Source organism: Stigmatopora argus, chromosome 10 (assembly GCF_051989625.1).
Source record: "Stigmatopora argus isolate UIUO_Sarg chromosome 10, RoL_Sarg_1.0, whole genome shotgun sequence".
In the NCBI taxonomy this organism is placed as follows: Eukaryota; Metazoa; Chordata; class Actinopteri; order Syngnathiformes; family Syngnathidae; genus Stigmatopora; species Stigmatopora argus.
In genome coordinates this window covers 4,896,103-4,918,460 of record NC_135396.1, presented here as the reverse complement: position 1 = coordinate 4,918,460, position 22,358 = coordinate 4,896,103, and the positions used below count along the sequence as shown (strand labels likewise).

The window sequence follows — 22,358 nt, the reverse complement described above, 5'->3', positions numbered from 1 at the left end:
TGAGGCGTGCCAATGCAATTTTCGCCACTTCAAAAGTGGGACGCGCAATATGGCAGCGGGCTGAAGGAGGCCAACAAGGCGAATAGGGGGGAGTGTGCGGGGGTGAGATACGCTCTGGCATGGCGGCGGACCTTCATCCGGGGAGGTCTGACTGTGTCGCGTTTTCGGCGGGGGAGAAAAAGCGAGACAGCTGCCACCAAAATGACAGATTCAGTCGCGAGCCAAATTATTAAGTCACTGCTTCTCAAACTGGCGACTGGCAAAGCGTAACTTGGAGGGGCTACAAATACATCTGGAAGCAATTATAATGTTGGATGATTTTTCCGAAAAAGTGTCAATATACATATAGGAAACAGTAAAGGGAGTAGATATAGCGGCCCCCCGAGGGAAACCGTAATTCCAATTTTGCTCGCCACCCCTACGACTTGGACACCTATGGCCTGCTGGAAGCAGAGGTCAGATAAAAAGAAGACAAATGAGGCTCACCGTCGGACCGAAGCATGAGCGGCGTGGGCGGGCTGAGGACGCGGGCGTTGGTGGCCATGCTCTTGAGCAGGCAGAGGTAGCTGCCCACGTCCGACGGCTGAACCTTGGACACGTAGAGGTTGCCCGTCACCTGCGAGATGAAGCGGCGGCTGTCTTCGGCCACGAAGGATGGGAACTCGTTGAACACCCAACTGTAGATAATCTCTGCCGGATATGAGACAGAATTTACATTCGGTTTATGACCTGGTATAATATCTGAAGACAGCAACTTTGACATTAGGTTTTATCAATGTTCTTGTTGCTACTAAAGCATTTTAGGCGAGAGAACACGCCTGTATGCTTATTGAAAATTTTGGAGAAAATTAGTTAGTGCTTGTTGATCACTTATGAGACTTAGTTGAAGCTGTATGGTAGTTACCAGACAGATGTTGCTAACAGTAACCACAAAAATAAGAATTGAGACAATGGGGTAATGGCAGTGGTGGGCCGTCAGGGCCTTCAAGGCCTTCTCTGCTGGCCTAAGAAATATCTGAATCATATATTATATTTTGTTCATCAATACTTATTAAATAATTCCAAATTGTCTGTTAGCTTCCTTTCCCCCTGGTTGCACTGCTTCCAGATGTGTGTTTTCATATTGAAGCATTTAACCAATCACATTTCAGCAATTATTTGTTGCCAGGGTCAGAAATCTGCCTCAAAGCCTTCACAATTAGTTCTGCGGGCTCTGCCGCTTTAAACAAACGTCGATACGACTGTTGCTTTAACCAATCAGATTTAGAGTTGGCAACACCACAATGTATTGTTGATTTATTGATTATTTTTTACGTGTCGCAGTTGTAGCTGCAGTTGAGGTTTTATAGCCATAAAATAGTTTTTGAGGATTGGATTGATTTGTTGAAGGCGCTACGAGAAAATGCACGGACCGCCACTGGGTAATGGTAAAGCTTGAGGTTGTCTTTTAACAACAGTTGCGAAGATATATGATTGGTCAAAAGCCATTTGTGAAAAGGTCAAATCGTTGGATTGATGCCATATGTGCAGCATTAACGAACCACTATTAAGACTGTAATTAAACGCGAGTAAATAGACTCAAAGTGAAAGAGAACAGAAGGTGAGTGAGCAACTAATACTTACAGCGGCCCTTCATTACTCCATTATGAGGCAAAGGACGTCTTTACTATTACATTTTACAGTCTGTATCAGCATTTAAAAGTAAATGTCCCGTCACAGATAAAACCACAGACACTCAGGATTTAGAAAGAAAATCAACTCCAAATGACGGTTGAAATCTTAAAATGCCTATTTTAACTAAGAACAAAGTTAAAAAAAAACATTGTGAGAACAATATAAAAAAATGACATCTAAAAACACTAATTAATAGTGTGTTGATTGATAGCACACAAGTGAAGTGTCAAAAATGTCACCTTAATAAAAGCAATCCAACCTGACATCACAACAATACTGGGAATAACAGCACATGAATTAAAGTAAACTGTGACTGTCAGAAAGATGACACATACAGTAAAATAAATCGTATTCACTCTCACTCCCTGAAAACAGCTTTAGCGACACAACGCTCTTCTACTTTATTAACATATACGTTACCAGACCGGGGGTGTATGGCGAAAAGATGAATTTGCCGAGAAATTAATCGTCTTAACACGCCCTGACAGTATTTGCATGCGTTATCTGTCACGACTAGAGAGCGAGAGTGTCCGCGTGTCGTGGCTTCAAAGTGAAAAATATTGGAAAATGAATAAAATGCGGCGTCAGCGTTGATCCCATCTGGAAACACTTAAAGTCCATTCAGTGCTTGAAGCTTAACTAGATGACGCTACGACTTTAATCTACTAAAAAGGACTATTAGAGCAAAGGAAGGACTTTTGGTGGGAGGGGATTAGACCCTACGATGCGCACCCTTATTTTTGCTTGGTTAGTAAATCTTCCTGCTGAAAGTGCAATAAAAATCTAGTCGTCGCCATAATGCAAGGTAATCTGTCACCTTCTCTAATCAATATTGAGGTGAATCTGCCAGGCTGACCCAAGCGTTATGATTGGATGCTTTTTACTTCACAATGTAAAGGTACGCCTAAAGGATAAGACATCATCGCCATTGAGCTTAAAATTTGAGTTTAACGTTTGTTTTTAAGATTACATTGCTATTTTTTTTCGCTTAATGAAAGTCTATCAATTTTTCCAATTCCAAGAAATACAAGTTAGTAACATTTACTTGGGCTACTGTCAGATAATCGTACTTATTTCTAGTCGATTCACACTGAAAACAAGGAAATATAACTTGTTTAACTTGTTTTTGCCATGTAGGATTTGACATTGATTCCAAATTGTGCTCAACCTGAGAGAGACGCCAAAATAAAATGTGCACTGATCGATCTACTCTGATATGAGACACGCGCCACGCATGATCGGTCAGGCGTGAGTGTAACTAACCCAGTTAGACAGAAAATCACTGCCCCTGAGTCATCTACGCTCGAAAGAAATGCTTCTAATGGCGCGTTGACCTTTCGGTACCACAGGCCGGAAGTTTGGAGAGACTTTATTTTGGAAAATCAATTGGTGAAAAACTAGTTTCGTGTACCCTAATGACACTAAAATTACATCATCGGTAGCGGGGAGTGCTATGAAATAACGTGCCAATGCTAGCGAGTATGTGCTTTTCTAGATCGAGCTTGCAACTACTGGTCGCCCTACCCAAGAAGTCGCAAATGCTCCTATAAGCAAAGGTGTGTATGTCGGGCAATGCGAAGATGATGACTGACGTTCAATTGTGTTGCGTCCAATCAGGCTTCTGCTGGGAATTTAAATGAGTTTATCACCAGTAGATGTCTAATCCATTTGAAGTGAGCAGCAGAAGAAACAAATTACTTTCAATCGATTGGCCATCTAGCATCGCTAGTGGCAGACATTAAGGTAAATAAAATTTAAAAAAAAGAAAATGATCTTCCTCTGGCCAAAAGATACCCTCCCACCAATTATTTTATATCTAGAAGATGTACTAGATGAACAATTCAAATGGATTGGACATCTAGCCCCATAAATATAATTCAATAATTAAAAAAAATGTTTATTTGGCCAAGAGGCACCCTCGCACCAATTAGTTTGTCTTTAGTAGACATCTAATTAATGCGCAGTGAATGCCGTGTTTCTATTTGGATTGGACGTCAACTGCTGTCCATGGCAGACAATTAGTTGAGGGTGCGCCTTTACGACCTAAAACCGGGCCCCCGGGTGCAACCACACTCTCAGCACCCTCAGAAATTCCGCCCCTGACGGGGATATAACAAAGTTTCTGTATTACATGAAAGCAGTACGCCACGATAAAAGGTTGGGGACCCTGTTTTATAAAACATTGACCAGTCACTGCTTTTCCTGCTGGATGATGTTGAAAATGGGAAGGGAGGCTGAAGAGCACTCTGCGTTTTTGCGGCAGCCGACATATCCGAGTGAGTCACACTCACTGGCAAGAGCGTGCATTAGAGGGCGGCTCGGGCCAGATATGCTTTTATACGGCGAGCAACGTTGCCTATCGTTGCTAATGATCCTGTAAATTGCATCTGTAGGACGCCGTGTTCTGCCGCACACTCGGATAGGCGGCTACCCGGGAATCACATAGAAACTCTACGGGGTTCTTGCACGTTTCAACAAGTGAATTTTAAGGCTTGTTAAGACCACTTAGAACGGATTTTAATGCCAAATATATGGAAATTAGAGCTCACTCCTAAAATGTTAGAAAATTTTACAGAACATTTCAGTGCAATTGACAATTTAAGGAATATTTTCATCATCCGACTGATTTTTATCCTAAAAACTACGCCATAAAAAATGAAATCTCACCTGCAGAATGAGGCGGCGGCGTACACATGAGCACGACACCCTGGCCTTCTCGCACTGAGACTCCGCCTCTTGTTTTTGCACTGAATGCTCCAATGTCTGAAAAAGGAATAAAAACGGACAAAGAATATTAATAAAGAGACTGCCCAGTCATTTGGTTGATTTGCTTCTATTCATTCATCATCGTAAAGTGCTTATCCTCATGAGGGTCATGGGGTGCTGGGGCCTCTCCCAATTTACAGGCTGCTTCTCGTTCATTGGTCGCTTTCTGTTGATTTGGGGGCATTTCTAAGTTACTTTCTGTTGGTTTAGGGACATTTTAATGTTCCTCGTTAACTGATTGCCTGCCAATGCCAACCCCACGAGTCAGATCGAACCCCTTAACGGGCTGATCCCGGCCCACGGGCTTTATGTTGACAACACTGATTTTATGCATCCATGCAGGTTTTGGGGATGCAGTACCCATCTTGATTATTTGATGATATGATTAGACCATTTTGGTTTGGAAGAGCTCGTCCTTGCGGTCACCCGATTTGAAGGTGTCTCCCAATCACCAAAACGAAGGCCTTTACCTCCCTGACGGCTGATGAAAACCTCTTTTCCTCCCATCGATTTCCCCGCGTTCGACTAAACTCTGCGTTTGGCTTCTCGGCGCTCATCTGGCCGCTCGCAGTCGCCATCCGCAGTCGCCGTCCTGGAGATGCCCGATCCCCCCGTAATCACGCCTCATTTGCTCCGCGCGACCGGTATCGATCGGAAGCGCTAACGACCCGCCGCTGCCGGCCGGCGCAGTCACGGCCGATTGACGAGCGTCTGTCAGCTCTCCGCGCCTGGCGAGTCCACGCATAAATCTGGATTTATTGCTCATTGCGGCTTTAATGGACTAACTAGGTGGCGATAACGCCCGAATGGGGTCGACTTCCATTCCGAAAAGGTTATCTTTGGCGAGTTAGTAAACAGAAATAAGCCTTCATGGCGTGATCAACAGTATATTATATTGTACAAACGCAGTCATTACAAGGCTACAACACAACTGCGGCACTTGCTAGAGCAGATGGAATTCACGCTGCTATAAATAGGCCACCTGCTGTGGAGACGGTCTGGTCCTAATTCAATAAATATTGAATGGACCGGAATGGGACCAGGTCTCCCACTGCTCCAGTACGATAACAGGTTCTTCCAAAGCGCAACCATTGTAAGCCGCCAATATCCAATCATCCCAATGGGATTTCATTTTTCTTATTCTGGGCAACGACAAAGATGGTTTGCGTTAGTTTGCATAAAGCCACATTGTTAGGGGTATTCATCATTGTTGTGACATTTGCAAATTGGTGTGAGGGCAGGAATGCATCAGAAAATGGGATTTGTTTTTCACAGCTCGGTTTTATGGAGGTGAATTTGGGAGTCAAATAACCTGCAATTCTACGAAACAAAATGCGGTCAAAATACTTAGTTGTAGTGGTATATTTGGTGTAAATATCTTATTTATATATTTATATATATATTTATATTATTTACAATGTTGTACTTCTAACTGAAGTTCACTTGAAGTTGGTGCAAAAGTACGCTGTAGTTGTTGGAAAAAATGTACCGTATTTTGCTGTTTAATATACCCGGGTATATTAAATGATTTTTGTTTTTTTGAGCCTCCCGTTTGTGCGCCATTTAATATACCCCTGCCGTTTAATATACCCGGGTATATTAAACGGCAACTCAGCTTTTTGGCAAGATGTGTGTTGTTCATGGGGGCATAATTATAGATACTTAAGTTCATTAAAATTCCAAGTCAGACTTTATTCAGCAGTAAGTAGTTTAAATCTGAGCAATAAGTAGTTTTAGTCTGCAAAACGTTGATGCACCCCGTCACGGCATAAAGAGTGCGTAGTGGATCGTACCTTCCCGTTTGTGCGCCATTTAATATACCCCTGCCGTTTAATATACCTGGGTATATTAAATGGGGGGTATATTAAACAGCAAAATACGGTAGTTGTATAATTGCTAACTTGTATTTTCTGAAGTAAAAAATAATTTCTAGTTGTAGAAAAATAAATCCTCATAACAACAAATTTACAGTTTTATAGGTAAAGTTAACAGAAAGGTAATTCATTGTTGCAAAGGAAAGTGGTGTTCAAAAATTTAAATGTAGTTATAAGATTTTAATTTTGCTCCAAGCAACACTTGGTCCAACTAATATATCTAATATCCGAAAGTACAACTTACTTCACTCCATGTTTTTCTCCATTAAAAATAGTATGAGAAAAACAACATCACCACAGATTTGACAATGTTTTCAGTCGGTCTAATTCAAGGAGACTCAAAAGTTCAATTATTCAGAGGTTCAATTCCATCCAGGCATCCTGCTTCTCCTTTCTTAAATACATATTTCTCCTTGTACGGAACACCTCAGAGAATCACTACACTCTGTACCGGAACCAGGAAAAAGAAACATGAGCATTTAAGAGGGTACTTCAGTCACACTGCTATGTACTATGGATGTTAATGTGCCATAAAATTCCCTCTCATTCATTTGGCGCAAAACTAGTTGGCAGAAAGTGATGAGGGTATCTGCAAACTAGTTAAAGGCCAATCAATATTCATGACTTTTTTTAAATAATGCAGCAACGACGGCGCGGTCGTTAAAGCGTCGTCCGGCATTACAAGTCAACATATGTCCGCATGAATGTTTCAAAAGATGGTGATGCAATCCGCAGAAAACCGCAGCAGGTGCCTGATGCTAATTTGTTACGGCGGACTTGAATCAGGACTCATTAACGTAAGCCTCATTCTTTGCAAAATGAAACAATCCTGACTTGATGGTCCAATGACATTTAATCTTTAAAAATGATCTAAGAAAAAAAAGCAGCAACTCTGTCTTTTCACTATATTCTTATTACGAGCTATATGAGATGTAATGCAATATAAATGGGGATATTTGAGATGTACATTTTGTGTTTTTTAATTCCCTTACTGTTTAATAAGTTTGGGTATGAACAAGGATCTTGCAAGTTCTTCCTTGAATGTCTTCAGTCTAAAGAACATTTCCGAAATTTGTCCTTAAAATAATATCTAGTCTGATGAAACCCATTAACACTCAACGCCTGAAGAAAAAAATGCTTTTAAAGAACCCTTTCCCTTGCTTTTTTTCTTCTTCAGTGCACATAGTTCCAGGCTAATTGAGCCATTTGTATCCTAGCTCTTTCCTCCCGCAAGCAGAAACAAACCAGAATGTGAACTTGCCTCCTCCCTCTAGGATTGCTACTGAGGTCATTATGGTCTTTGCACGTAAAAACCCACAGCGTACTTTCTCTTTCTTTTGCTGGGCCGAGGCATTGATATTGTTTTAGAAGCCAACAAATTACTCTTGGTGGCTGTCATTTCCCACCGCAATGTAGAAATAGAAGGAACATCCCGTTATCGCCGCAATTCGACTTCATTCAACAAAGCTACTGGGACCACAACTAGGTACAAATGTTGTAGCTAATGATACAACAGCTACTCTCCCTCACCCAGATGCATTTAAAACGCACTTTACTGAACTCATTGAGCCCAACCTGTCCTTTTTTTCTAAAATAAACCATAACCGATTTAGCGATTGACGTCACTAACGTAGACCGTTTTTGTGCACTACATCCTCTTCCATTTAGTTACATTATTCATTTACCATTCACCAGATGATATGTGAATGGAGCTCAAGATTTGCCTCCCTTTTTCTGAATCCAGATGGCCATGTTATGGAGCTTTAGCCTCAGTTATGAAATGGTACGGTAAACTCTTACGTTCTTCAGGAATACCGGTCAACTTTAAATGGTTTCTGCCATGATAAAACCAATGAAAACTTCTCTACATACTCTGTTTCTAGTGAGGCCTATGCCCTCTGCTGGCTCCCTCACCCTTTCACCGTCATTGTTTTTAAGAAAGCTGATGGCAACGTTGCACTTTTAATAGTAATGGATCTATGGGAGTCTTGTTAGTTTATTTTTGGATTCTCTGAGAAGATTGTATCATTGAACTTGTGAGGAAAATCTGTGGTAGTGGGATTTTAAATGGCTGCCCATGCATAGAAAATGAGAAAAACAATTCAAATGTACTCACATGCAAACTGCAAATGAGCGTCCTGGCTCAAAACGGTGCCAAAGCTGTTCTCGGCGCGGCACTGGTACGTCCCGACATCGGCGGTCAAACTGGCATTGCTAATAATCAAGTTGCCCTCCACTAGCCTGAGGCGGTGGTCCGACCTCAAGTCCGCTTGCGTGCTGTTAATGTACCAGCTGTGAGGAAAGCATGGAGGAAGAAGCTTGGATCAATTGGTTAAAGGCACGGGATGATTACCGGTTCAAGGTATACTGAGGTTTCAAAAGTACCTGTCATGAGCTTTTATTGGAGTCTGCAGAATTCATTCATCATAAAATAATATAATCCTTTTAATTTCAAACTTTCCCAGAAACATCCCCAAAACAGTGTAATACTTTCAATTTCGTATCCCGACTCGTCACCCGATAACGTCAACGAGTCTCGACTATAGTTTTCCATTGAGTCATATTCTCTCTGTCGAATCCCTCCCTCTCTTTAAGTAATCGGTTTTAACTATGCACAAGCAAACCGTTACATCAATTACTTTAATGGTACCATTTCATTAGTTATGGATTTGTGTGGATCTTGATCATTTATTTTTGTATACAAGATTCTAGCATTTAATTAGTGTGTAAAAATCGTGATGGTGAGACTGTAAATGTCATACCATTAGACTAGTTTATGCCTGATCAAGCTTTTGTCTTCTGTTTTGAAAAGGATGAAACAGCGCCATTAGTTACAATTACCTGTACGCTGGCGGCGGGTTCCCTCGCGCCTCGCAGTGCATCACCACTTTGTTGTCGTCGCCATCCAAAGGGAAAATCACATCGTCAGGCTCCTGGATGAAAAAAGGCCCGAACTCTTCGCTCTCTGTTTACAAAAGGAAAACGAGAAAAAGAAAAAGGGAGAATGATCACTATTATCACCACAGGAGGTCCACTCTCTTGTAACATTTTGTTTACTCGCAATTGTTCCCGTGGCTCTGGCTTGTCTCTTAACTGAATAATACAAAATGTAAGGGAATTTCAATGGAAAACTGATTCTGCAGCCCTGGAGAGCATTTTAGTGTGGTAGAAAGAAAACCCCTGCTTGATAGATAAATGCTTTCAAAAAATAATGATAAAAGGACTGCGCATTACTCGGACATTAGGTAGCTGAAACACGTTTTTTTCCTTACTCTCAAAGACACCTTTCCATTATTATTATTTTTTTAATACCACTTTTTTCCTGCCATTCACTGTGCTGCCACTGGTTGCCTGGGGTCGCTTTGCTATTTCAGGACCTGGACAACGTGCTGTGATTAATTAATTGGCTGCCATTGGAGGTTAAAAGACGTCCAATTGATTATAACTGGGAGAGGCTGGCTCTGAAGGACAAAAAACATGGGATAAAATATTTTGTTTCTGCATTAAAATCCAAGCATATGCGTAAGGGTATATAAAATGAGCGCATCCGGTGACAAAGCAGCCACTTAAGACAATGGTGAAGGGGAGGAGTGAGTTTGCTTTAAATAACCGTTAGACTTTTGTTTATTTTCTCTCCCTCCACTGATCTTTTTACAGAATCAACAGAAAACAGACAAGGATTTTTATTTGTCCGCCTGGAAAATGGGCGCCAGAGCGCTCGTCCTGCAAATAGTCAGTGGCGCGGTGACAGGTATTTACTGATGATAACAAAGCCTTGAAGCAAGCACAGGGAATACAACATTCCCATCATTCTGAATCTCTTCCCTTTTCGCATCAAAGATTTTGATCTAAAATTAAAGCTAAGCTGGCACTTTGTGGGGTTTCACAATGCAACTGGATCCGAAACAAAAGCTACATTAGACTAAACAATACGAGTAAGTAGTCAACATTGATAAGTAGTCAACATGTATAAGTGGTCAGATACAAAAAGTGGCTCAAGTGGTTAGCAGCCTATGGTGTTTTAGCGCAAGTATACAACATAATTCCTATTCCAGTAGCCTATTATATGAATGAAAAGTCACTATTATCATGTTTTAAATTTTCCTAGGGCTAAAATAGAGAGATTTTTGGTTTATTATCGATTTCATGAACGTGTGCACTTGATAATTTCATGAATAGGTTTTTCGCAGAATTCTAAGCGAGGAATGCACTTGAAGCCTGCTGCTCTATTGTACCTCCTGGGTGGGTAATTGCGCTCACTTGGAGATATTTAACTCCTTTCAAAGTAGTGGTACTGCCATCTGTCACTCACATAGCAGGAAATTACAAGCTGCCCTTAAAAGGTGCATGATGGCCTGTCTAAAAGACAAGATTGAAAAAAGAAAGCCACTTCAGCGACTTCCGTCTGTCGACGCTTCCCCTTTCCGTTAATTAAGCACTCCAGAGGCAAAGAGCATAATGCCATTAATTCCGCAATAACGGATCGATGTGGCTGTAAATGAATTACTACAGGCAAGAGTGGAGATTTATGACGGAGCGTTTCCGGCCAGGCTGGGACCGATCCCGACAAAGATATCCGTCATCTTGGCGGTTGTCGCGCTGACAGGCGGCGGCACTGAGAAAGAAGGCTGCGGCTCAAGAGCGTCAGTGATAGATGAACGGGATTGGCGTCTGGGTCCTTCACGAGCTTGGCGGCAAGCCCGTCGAGTTGGACCTACGCTGGCGGCGATGCTGCCAAATAGAACTTTTTGTTCTGCTGAATTTCCACTTCAAAAACAGTAAAACTACAGTCAAACTTTCAACTGAATATCTCATTAAATGTACCACTTTTTTGGGTAAGAAACCTTAAGGTGGCTGATATTTGTGCATTATTTCATTTATGTATGCATTAAAAATAAATATATTTCAAAATGTTTAAAAAATAATATATAGATAAATGCATGTCACGTTTTGGGTCATGCCGGCCACACTTCGATACCAAATAGCTGCATTTTCTGTGCATGGAAAGTTTCAGTTTTTTTATTGTTATTTAATTGATTTATTGAAATATGTCAACACTATAGGAGCAACAAAGGAATTGACAAAAATCTGGCAAGACAGCAAATGATATTTAATGAAAATTGGTCCGTGGTACCTCTACTTACGAAGAAGTGTTTTTTGTAACTTGGATATTTTAGTAGTTTTTATTTATTTATATCGATTTAGCATAATCTTTTCCACGATCTTGAATACAATGATGGAAGCATACCAAATTTGGATGCAATAGGTGTGCAAATGTATGGAAAAAGTTTGTAAATCTTGAATGTATGGTCTACTACCTCCGTGTCTGTAGTCCTCCTGAGAGCTGATTATCCCGACCGCCGGATGCGGGTTACTGGTGAAGACAGGCCAGTCGTCGCTTTGGTGCTGCCGAGGCCGTCCGCGGAGGTTGAACGCTGACGACGAGCTGCCCGCTTTCATGCGTAGCACGGCGGCGTACGAGATGGGACGCGCCGCCACCGCTGTTGTAATGTCTACCACATGGAAAATGAATATAAATATCATTATCACAAAACATCAAGACTTTTGCACACTTTTTACAGGCCTCAGTCAAACTCAATCCCCAATGGCCGTGCGCCAACGTGTTGTTTTTGTCACGATAAAAATAGCCCCACTAACAAATCTCGCCACGTAGGAAACCTGCGTTTAAAGTCACTCGAGGAAGAAAGCTGAAAAGTCACAGATGGTGCTGATGAGCAGCAGAACATTGAACGCTCGGAGACAAATGCAAACGGCTCAGAGTCAGGGTGCACTGAGAGTTGTGTAAGGAGGTTGAGCGGGACATGATTAGAAGGCAACACAACCCGAGAAGTAATCTGGGGACCCTCAGGGAGGCCCCAGCTAAGAACAAAACAGAGCATGTGATTACTGCCTTATGTGTATTATACAGAACAGACTACACTTGCACGAAAGGGTCAACTTGCTCATTGCCATTGACGGGAGGAGGTGCGCAACCCGTCCATTGACACGCTACCAAAAATGAGCCTTGAATACAAAGCAACCTGGGTACATTCAGAGACAGCAAATGCAACAACGCTCTCTGGCAAATATTCCTTGTATTCTGCCAAGAAGTTCTTTCGACTACTTCTAAGTCTCTTTGTTACTATCGGCGCTTCTCTGCGTCGCTTCCACCGGCCAAAAGGTGCACACGTTCGCACTGTGTTCCTTGAAAGAGCAAGTAGGAAAAAGACATATGCTTTATTCTGGCCAGCATAGAAGTCCAGGGTCAGGCTGAAAGCCTGAATCTTGGAAAGAGCTGGAAGAAGAAGATAAACAGCCTGTCTTGTTGATCTTTTAAAGCCAATGTCCTTTTACTCTTGTGAAGGCTCTTACCTTCATCTGATAAAAATGGTGACCCTTGTACAACTGGTACTTTTCAGAAACAGCAACAAAGTAAAAAAAAAAATGCTGATTCCGTTGTGTAAAAGGACGCACCAACTGTACTTTGAGGCCATTGTTGACAAGAAGGCGTCTACTCAATACTGCCGTGATGATATGGGCCTGATTGTCATATATATATCAACCAGTGGTAAAGGGTGATGAAGTAGAGACACTGATGTTCCTTTTTACAAAAATTCTATTATTTTTAGAAGACCATTTATTATTATACAATATATGCCTCAGTTCTGCATGGGTTTTCTCCAGGTACTCCCACAACCTAACTTCCCCTAGCTATGAGTGATTGTTTATCTGTCCACTCATGGCCTGCGATTGGCTAGCCAGAAATTCAGGGTGTCCCCCGCCTGGTGCCCATAGTTGGCTGGGAGAGGCTCTGGCACCCCCTGCAACCTTTGAGAGGATGAACGGTACAAAAAATTAATGGATTTTATATATTATCATTGTTACCTTTCTCATCCTTTAGAGATGATTGTGGTTACTGCATTGTTTTGTACCTGGACGATACAAGGTTTTTTAGTATGCCTTTTCATATTTTTCCATTTCATTCACCGCACAACATGCATTTCTTCCCCTCTTCTTGTCTACTTGCATTTGATAATCTGAAGTGGACTTAAATCCATCTTTAAGTATCTGCAATTCTACTCCAGTACAGCCTATGTTACCTATGAATGAATATAAGTCACATTAGCATACACCCTTTAAGGTCAGCATTAGCCGCAGTATAGCCAAGGGTCTCGAGGCGATGAGCGTGGCATGCAGATTAGCAGTGACGGCAGGAGGTGAGGCTAAAGCGAGACGGCACGTCAGAAAGACCCGGGGCCAACATTGGCGGGAATGTCACACAGTGGCCCCCCCTGACTGGTGGCGGCTCCGGAATCGGGACCGGAGAATCGAGGGGATTAACATACAGTAAACACGTGAGGCGCCGGAGGGGGCCAGAGCAGACGAGAATGATTAGTCGGCGGAGCCTAAGATTAATGAAGACATTCGCAGGGGAGATTCTATTGACTGAGGCTGATTAGGCTCGAGTACATTTATCCAGTGAATTCTCCTCCGTGGAATCATCTGCTGTGAATCATTTTTATTTCGGCTTCTTGGCCGCTGAAAGCTTTTTACTTGATCGTCACACTTGCTTAAAGCCAGTATCAAGTGATGGGTCTTTACATGATCGCCATCCTCATGGGGACAAGACCATAGACTCAGCAGGAGTTTAAAATAGAGGAAATGATAGCATAGAGAGGCAAGAAAAGAACCGACCAGTCTTGATTTGTTTCACTTCTTTTTTTAAATGAGAAAAATACCAGTACATTTAGCAAATAGTCCAGCAAAGAGAGACAAAGTCTCAGAAAACAGCAAAGCCTAAAGGCAATAACATCATTCTGATTTTGTAACCCGTCGTGCACTCACAAGAACCTGACAGCAAAATTCAATCAACCTCGGATTTGTTTGAAAAATCTTGTGGACTAAAATTTCCAGCCAACAAAAAGTTGACTTCTTTTCCACAAGAAAGTCTACCATATTAGGATTGTCGAATTTTCCGGACTATATGACATACTTTTTGTTGTTGTTGATAATTTGGCTGGGACTGCACCGAACACGAGTGCGACTTATATATGACTACCAGCCTGCTATGTTGTTGTTTTTAAGCTCTAATCATCTGAAAAACTGTTATGTTACGACATCCCTATTGTTGCCAGTTGTTCCCCATTTTATTATTATTAGTACTTAAGATTTCATTGGTAAATCCCCATGCTTCCTAGTCCTGTCTGGTCCAGTGTTTCATCGGGTTAACTGAAATGGATGTGCTAATTATAAGCCTGCAGGGAACAAATACAGAATAATTTTCCCCGTGGGGAAATTACGGTTATTTGCATATTTAAAATATTCAGATTATTTGATGAAGAGATGTTTTACTGCTTTTAACAGGGAATTATTTTCCAGCATGTCAGAGCAACATTGCAGCATCTGCCGTAATGTTTAGTTCATGTCTGCAGCATCCACAAATAGGCCGCAGGCTGTGTGTGGCTCATGAAAGCTTCCTTTTCACCAGCTCTGGCATCAGCACAAGGAACCGGGAAGAAAAGATATTTTGTGAATTCGAAGGTTGATTGTTTTTTTATTTTTCTGCTGGGCTTAAATTGAGAGTACAAGGGAGTTTTTGTCAATTGGAGGAAGGCCAGGGGTCCTTGATGGTGGAACCATAAATAGAACCCATCAAGTTAGGAGAGTTTCTTCAGTATATAAGTGTCGGATTAATACACTAATAACATTTTGGTTATGTTGATACTGTAATAATCCCACCATGGGTAAATTCAAAAGGAAGGTATCTGATGGATGTGTTTGTTCTAAGTACAGTGGTACCTCGACCTATGATCAGCTCTACCTACAATCAGCTCTACCTACAATCAGCTCTACCTACAATCAGCTCTACCTACAATCAGCTCTTCCTACAATCAGCTCTTCCTACAATCAGCTCTACCTACTATCAGCTCTACCTACTATCAGCTCTACCTACTATCAGCTCTACCTACTATCAGCTCTACCTACAATCAGCTCTACCAACGACATGCTAGAGGTACGATGAAAATTTCGATCGAATAATTCGCCCGCGATACGATGAAAATTTCGATCGAATAATTCGCCCGCGATACGATCAAAATTTCGAGATGCGACCCAGCCAGGTGGCCATGATATGAGAGGCTGTTTATCATTGTAGCACACCGTCTTTTTTTGCTGCATCTTTCGTGTATATCAGATATCTACAAGCACTGAACGGTTTCTTTCGCCTACACATGGACCAGAAAACGCACAACGCGCATGCGTGGTCAAAAAGAGGGCTTTCTGGGTAATGAAATATACTCGAGCACACAACACCGATAGCCAATGGCACCTTTTCTCAGGATAAAACTTCATTACCCACAATCAATACGTGCGTGAGCTCAGCGGTTGCATTTCCTGTTATCCCTTCCTTAGCCTTAGCTCCCGCGATCGCTCATTCAAGACTACTTCTCGTTGGCAAGTGGTCGTGCGTTATCCTATTGTGAGGACATTTGTGTGCATCATTTTCGGAATATTTTGAAGGGAATACAACAGCAAACAGCTCATCGATAGAGAACGTGAGGGTGGAGGCGTGACAAACAGCTAACCCGGAAAACAAAGGTAAAAAAACAAAAAATAAAATTAGAATTCAGTTTTGTGTAAAGTTACATTAAACGTATGTTTGAGTGTGGCTGTATATATTAATCCAAGTTCATTTAAATTTGTTTGTTCCGTTTACGAGTGCGTTGTCGTGGAAAGTTGTTGCTTTTGTTGGGGGTATGTACACTATCATTTTTCATCAGTTTTATCGTTATTTTCGGGCGGATCACAGTGAAATTTCTTTTTCACCCAATTCCGATCTTTAAAGAAAGGACGTGATTTCGGATCAAGGACCGCCCTAATGTTATCTCTTGGATCTGATTGAATCCACACAGAGGAAAGTACATTTAAGAGTCTATCATGGTAATATACTCATTTCATGTGTAGTATGTCTAAATCCATCAATTTCCCCAAAGCGTATTTGCGGCGAAGGACACCTTTGCCCTTGGTCAAAGCGGCCTCATGCATCACCTGCGCTTTGCAATGCATCTATATTCCCTGGAAGCCACTTCTTTGAAATGGAGACACCTCCGAGGGACGGCTGAATTACAATCCTACACTCAGCGCTGCAGTTCAATCAGGATCGGGCTCCGACATGGAGGAGAAAATGGCCCCGATGTCGCCGCCTCGCCGCCCACTTTTTAAACATGAGAGAGCTACGCGGCCCGCCCTCGCTGCCGCAGCTCGCTTATCTGCGGAAATGGAAAAAGGACCAGATAGCCGAATGAAATTATAATAAGGAAGGGAAAGAACAGAGGCACGGCCGTCCTCAAAAGTGGCCATCTTTTGGAATGTTCCGCGAGAACAATGCCGCAATAATCCATTATAGCGGCCGTCGTGTCACGAGAATTGCGGCACATAAAAAGGCGGAAGCGCACCCTCGGGGGCGCTCGTCGTCACCAGCTGAAACGCGCGGCGTCATTGTGACAGCTGTCGGCACTAAACTCGGCACTAAAGACACCGCTTTGCCATTTCAGAGGGCAAAGGGTTTGCAAACTTTTTAGGCCTGGGGAGCCCTTACAAGGAACCCTTTTTTCAAGGACCCCACATAAAAATAAAAAAATCACACTTCCAAATTAAATACGATTTCCTCACTCGTATGATTTGGACAGTTTTTTTTTTAGTTTTTTTAACAATGGTCGCTGGAGCCTATCCCAGTGAAAGGTCCAATTGGGATTTTTTTTGAAAGGTCCAATTGGGATTTTTTTTTGAAAGGTCCAATTGGGATTTTTTTTTTGAAAGGTCCAATTGGGATTTTTTTTTGAAAGGTCCAATTGGGATTTTTTTTTTGAAAGGTCCAATTGGGATTTTTTAAAATCCAACCAGGCCAGATGTGAATAATATCTTCCCGACGCCTGTGTAGTATGAATGTGATCCGCGTCAATGTGAAGCATACGCCATTTAATTATTCATTTTCAGTTCTCATCCACACAAGGGTCGCGAGGATGCTGGAGCCTATCCAAGCCAACTGTGGGCAGTTGGCAAAGGACACCCTGAATTGGTTGACCGCCAATTGCAGGGCACAACGATTCAAACAACCTATCACACACACAATTAAGACTACGGAACATTAGGAGTGTTCAACCAGCAAATACATGTCACCGCTGTTTGACACTCTTGGCAATCCCCAAAATTATGGCAAAATCCCCCGATGTGACCCTAATGAAACACTTCTACAAACGACGTGTCACTGACACATTGCGTTCACATTAATTTTCACGACATGAAGGGCGATGCAAAATAATAGCAAGTAACTAAAGAATCGCGATGCTGGTAAAAATAAGTGGCTGGGAAATTGAATAAATATCCCAAAAATAAATCCAGACTGAGCATCACCTCATTTGGTGTGAACGCAACGTCATTTATTAATTCACTACAATTGATTTTCACTTGTTTTGCAGTGAGAAGGCTAGCGGCAAATATTCTGCTCGTCAAATGAATTGGACATCAATTGCTGTCAGTACCACCGAAACATGATCTTTCACATTTAGTGCGACATGACTGTCAACTTTGCTCAACAAGCTCTTTTCATCACCATCTGGTGTGAAATTTAATGGGTTCATCACTTGTACAGTTAATTTTAAGTCATTCCCTGTTAATTTTTTATACATTTCTAGGTCATTTAATGTTGATTTTGGGTTACACAGATCACATTGTTGATTGTGGGTCACTGAACAGGAAAGAAAGTTACTTCAACTTAACAGAAAATGGCCTGTAAATGCTCTAAAATGAACAGGACGTGCCTTGTAAATGCCCACAAAACACAGAGAGAGTGGATTGGTTGTCTCGCACCATCGATGGCAGCCAATGATTGAACAGACACTGTTCTATTGAAAAATGCTAATTCATTTTCTTTTAAACAGTGACACCTTTTCAAAAGTAAGTATCGATTTTTGGCGAGAGCATATCGATAACCTTTTGGGAAACAGTGATATCATTAATCACCATTTCGCCACATTGTCACACTTCTTGTCACAAGTGGTGTAGCATAAATTAGTAATCTATAGAAAGTTGTCGTGGAGTCAGATGTATAATATCTATAAAATAATAATAATATGAACATGTGACTCTGCAGCCACAGCGGCAAATACTCGTTTTTTTCTCTTCATATGCAATAAATAAATATGGAATAAGCAATTTCTACCTCAGCTCTGAAAAGTGCACACAGGAAGACCCCAACCCCCGCTTATTTGCATACGACATGTCATCTCCTGAGATTCTGCGAGCCTAAAAACGTCAACATGCAGCACTCCTCATCTCAAACGAGATTATTGGGCAAGACGAAAGCCAGGCTTTCCCTTACCTGAAAGGCCACTGATCACAGACAGGAAGAGGAATGGTTTCCATGGTGACCCCATACTTGTTGAGACGGGACCCTTCAGCGAAAAGGTCAGCAGCTCCGCTTCTTCATTAAAGCTGCGCCTGGACACAAACGCACGGAAAACGACAAGTCGGTCAACGACACCCAACGCAGCTTGAGCATGACAGGATATCAAGATATGGAAATGTGCAAATATATGTTTTATTCACAGGGAAAATGATCTGAGTCAGAAGAAGATATAGTAGGAGAATGTTGTGCTTCACTTGAAATGCCATCACACCTAGCGCAGATATAAAACATGTTTGTAACAAAGAAGCACCATAGCAAAAATGGAGTTTCTTAAGAATATGACATTTCGAGCTAGGGAGGACACATTCAAATGTTTTTTTTATTTATTTAATAAAAGTTCCCTCCATTTTAAACACCAGAAGTTTACCTTTTAGAGCAGGGGTGTCAAACTCAGGTTGGTTCTCGGGCCGCATTAACGTCAACTTGATTTCATGTGGGCTGAACCATTTTAGATCTAATATTTAGATTTTTTTTAATTGGATTAAAAGCCCTAAATATTCCGTTTTTATAGATCTAAAGCAAGGTTTATTTGAGCGCTTTTTTTCTTTATAATGGAAAATTTCTTTTAATCATCTTTCATTTCAAATGGAAACTTTTTTTAAAAATTATGTTCAATATTAAAGTGGAAAACGGTAAATATCTATATATTTTTTAGATTTTACAAAATGCTTTTTGAACTAAAAACACAAAAGAAAAAAAATTGGATTAAAAAATTGCAATGATTAATTTTTAACAAGGAGAAAATCAGGAAATGTAATGTACATCTATAACCATTTGAATTTGATCCTAAAACAGAAAGTCCGCACTCATGATTTACTTTCTCGGGCCGCACAAAATGATGTAGTGGGCCAGATTTGGCCCCCGGGCCGCCACTTTGACACCTGTTTTTAGAGCAACAAAATACCAGCTCCAAGTGTTGGTTCTGAACTTTCATATCCCATAAAACACACCAAAAGCTAACGCAAGGGAAACCATTTCGCTTCTAAATCAACGAACAGCTATCAAAACCATAGCTTTCGCCTTTTCTAAAGAAAACACAAAAATCACAATATCCCTTGACAGAATCGAAAATAACATGGCAATTTTGCAATCACAACATAGACAGATCAGGAAGGGGTGTTTTCCTGAGCAACGCTGACCTTTTTCGTCAATCATCTCTGTCCCACTCTGTAATTATCTATGATTGCTTCCGACCTGTATTGTGTACTGCTTTCTCTCCAGCACTGGTCAGTCCAGTTTTGTCTCCCGCATAATGTGATTGGGATTCTTAAGATACCAACATGGGTAAAAGCCAGCATGTCAAGAACATCTAGTTTGAGTTGTCCCGCATTTATCTTTTATGGAAGGCAAGAGCTCGCCTCATATGGTTCCTTTTTTCCTCCCTCGCTGACGCACTGCTCTACTTCTGCCTTGGAATGTAATCACGCAGACAGCGATAGTATCCCTTGAATTATTTGGAATATTTTAGTTAACCGTGCCTACTGGATGAATTCCTCTTGGCCGTAGACGTAACGGTAAACAAAATAGGTTATAAATAAAATGGTTTCAAGTTGAGGATTAATGATAGCGTGCTTGGTAAGGAATCAAATTGCAAAATGTAAAACTAACGAGAACAGATCAAGTAAACATTCCAAATGAAACAGTTGAACACTGAAGTGATCACAAGAAATTCTCCTTTAAATGGAAAATTCTAAGACGCATGTGATAAAACAGCCTGACGTCTGTGTTGGTCTTTGTTTTATGATAAATAATAGATCCTTTATAAAATGTGTCCAAATCTTCTTTTTGAATTCGCAAAAATTCTCTTATATTTAAACGTCTTAAAGAGTAGCATCTGGATTAATCGGGATCGATTCGAACCTGCAAATCGTGATACGAATCGTATTGCCAGATATTATCCATTACAAACCCCTAGTGGCTACCAAAAAATTATTTAAATGACACCCTAACTGCTCTACTTTTCGTCGGGTTTTGAATGAGGTCCCCCGTAACCTTAAAAACGCATTCGCCTACATATTCAGGCGACACCTAATCTCTTCTTTCCGTTGCTCAGTGGTTCGTTCATGCAGAAAAAAGCTCTTCGTTTCATCCCGTCATGTCCCAAAGAACAGGAGGGAAAAGGGCGAAGGCCGAATCAGTGACGGTCGCTGCCTGTGTAATAAATCACAGCCAAGCTGACAACTGTTAGACTAGTTAGTGTGCCGGCGAGCCTCTTTGACTTTGGCGGGGACCCGTGCCTACTGCACAGGAATAAAAAGATGCTGTCATTCCATACACAATTATCTATGATGCGGAATCAGCGCAAATGTTGAAAAGAAGATTCCCATTAGTTTTTTTAAATGGACATTTTTCATATTCATCTTCCCCTGTTTGAAACCACTGAACTGTTTAGAAAAAAAAGAAGAGTCAGGGCAGAAAACAAGGAAAACGGAGCAAGTGCGACTTCATAAGCGAGCACAATGATCCGAATAATGGGCCGCTGTGCCATTGCGATGAGTCATAATCCCGCCTGCTCACATTCGATGTGATATGGTGAAATGTGAGAAATGGCAACCCCATTCTGACAACAATGTTGTTGTTGTTTTGTAAAAAAATAAAAATGGTCCTTCCCACATGAGATCTAGTTGGTCCGCCAACCAAACTGAGTTAGACACTCCTACTCTATATGTGTTATGATCGCCTCAGCTGTGGAGCGGAGCGTAACCCAGGATTAGGAAACAGGTATACGAGAGGGAAGTGCTGGTGCACAACTTAAGATTTTAATGGTAAATATAACTAAAAAAAACCACACAAATAATAAAAACTGTGAAAGGCAAACATAACGTAGACAGAAAAACACTTCCACGCCGACGCACACAAACACGGGGTTTAAATAGACAGACAGGGGTTGATGACAACAACGAACACCTGGGTCACACCGTGTTCGGTCAATTGGTCGCCGGTCTTTTGGTCGCCCGGACCGCGACAACGGGCGACTAAAAGACCGGCGACCAAAAGACCATCAATAAAAGCCAACAATGGCTATGAGCAGTTTCACTGAGCCGACATGTGAGTGTATAAGAGTTTGTATGTACATGCGTTGTCCCTTTAAGAAGCGATGTCAGTCAGGGTCTTAACAAGTTCTCCAACAAAAAACAATACAAGTCCGGGAAATTTGGAGCTTTTCTTTAGCCTAATAATTACTAGGGCATTAAGTATGACTAAATAGTAATTCGCAGTTTGCATTTAGGGAATTTGAGCAACGATTTAAATGGTAATTATCAATAACCTTCCGGGCGACCAAAAGACCGGCGACCAATCGACCGTGTACCGGTCACACAAGGGAAGGAGAGCCAGAAAGGACACAGCAGATAAAACTCATATACAATCACTTGGATTGGACACAAGGAAAAAACACCCACCCAGTAAACCCCAACAAAACATGACAATATGCTGCCACAAGGGATCAAACCCTCGATCTCAGAACTGTATAGCCGACACGCTAACCACGGCCGCATAGCATGAAATGTAATCTGCAATTCAAAAACACTTTTGTAAAATGCATTAGATTCACACCTACTCTGAATGTGAAGACTCCT

At 41.5% G+C, this 22,358-nt stretch overlaps 1 protein-coding gene across 1 annotated transcript in view; it reads right to left on the bottom strand.

Annotated features, from left to right (window-relative positions):
• The window catches only part of cntn5 (contactin 5), a 72,693-nt gene that overhangs the window by 35,027 nt on the left and 15,308 nt on the right, over window positions 1-22,358 (bottom strand). Inside the window, exons 2-7 of the mRNA XM_077611760.1 lie at window positions 18,694-18,812; window positions 11,633-11,827; window positions 9,156-9,279; window positions 8,431-8,606; window positions 4,342-4,437; window positions 487-690 (exon numbers count right to left, since the gene is read on the bottom strand). Coding sequence (XP_077467886.1) covers window positions 487-690; window positions 4,342-4,437; window positions 8,431-8,606; window positions 9,156-9,279; window positions 11,633-11,827; window positions 18,694-18,748 — 850 coding nt within the window. The 5' untranslated portion in view covers window positions 18,749-18,812. The remainder of the gene's footprint in view (window positions 1-486; window positions 691-4,341; window positions 4,438-8,430; window positions 8,607-9,155; window positions 9,280-11,632; window positions 11,828-18,693; window positions 18,813-22,358) is intronic.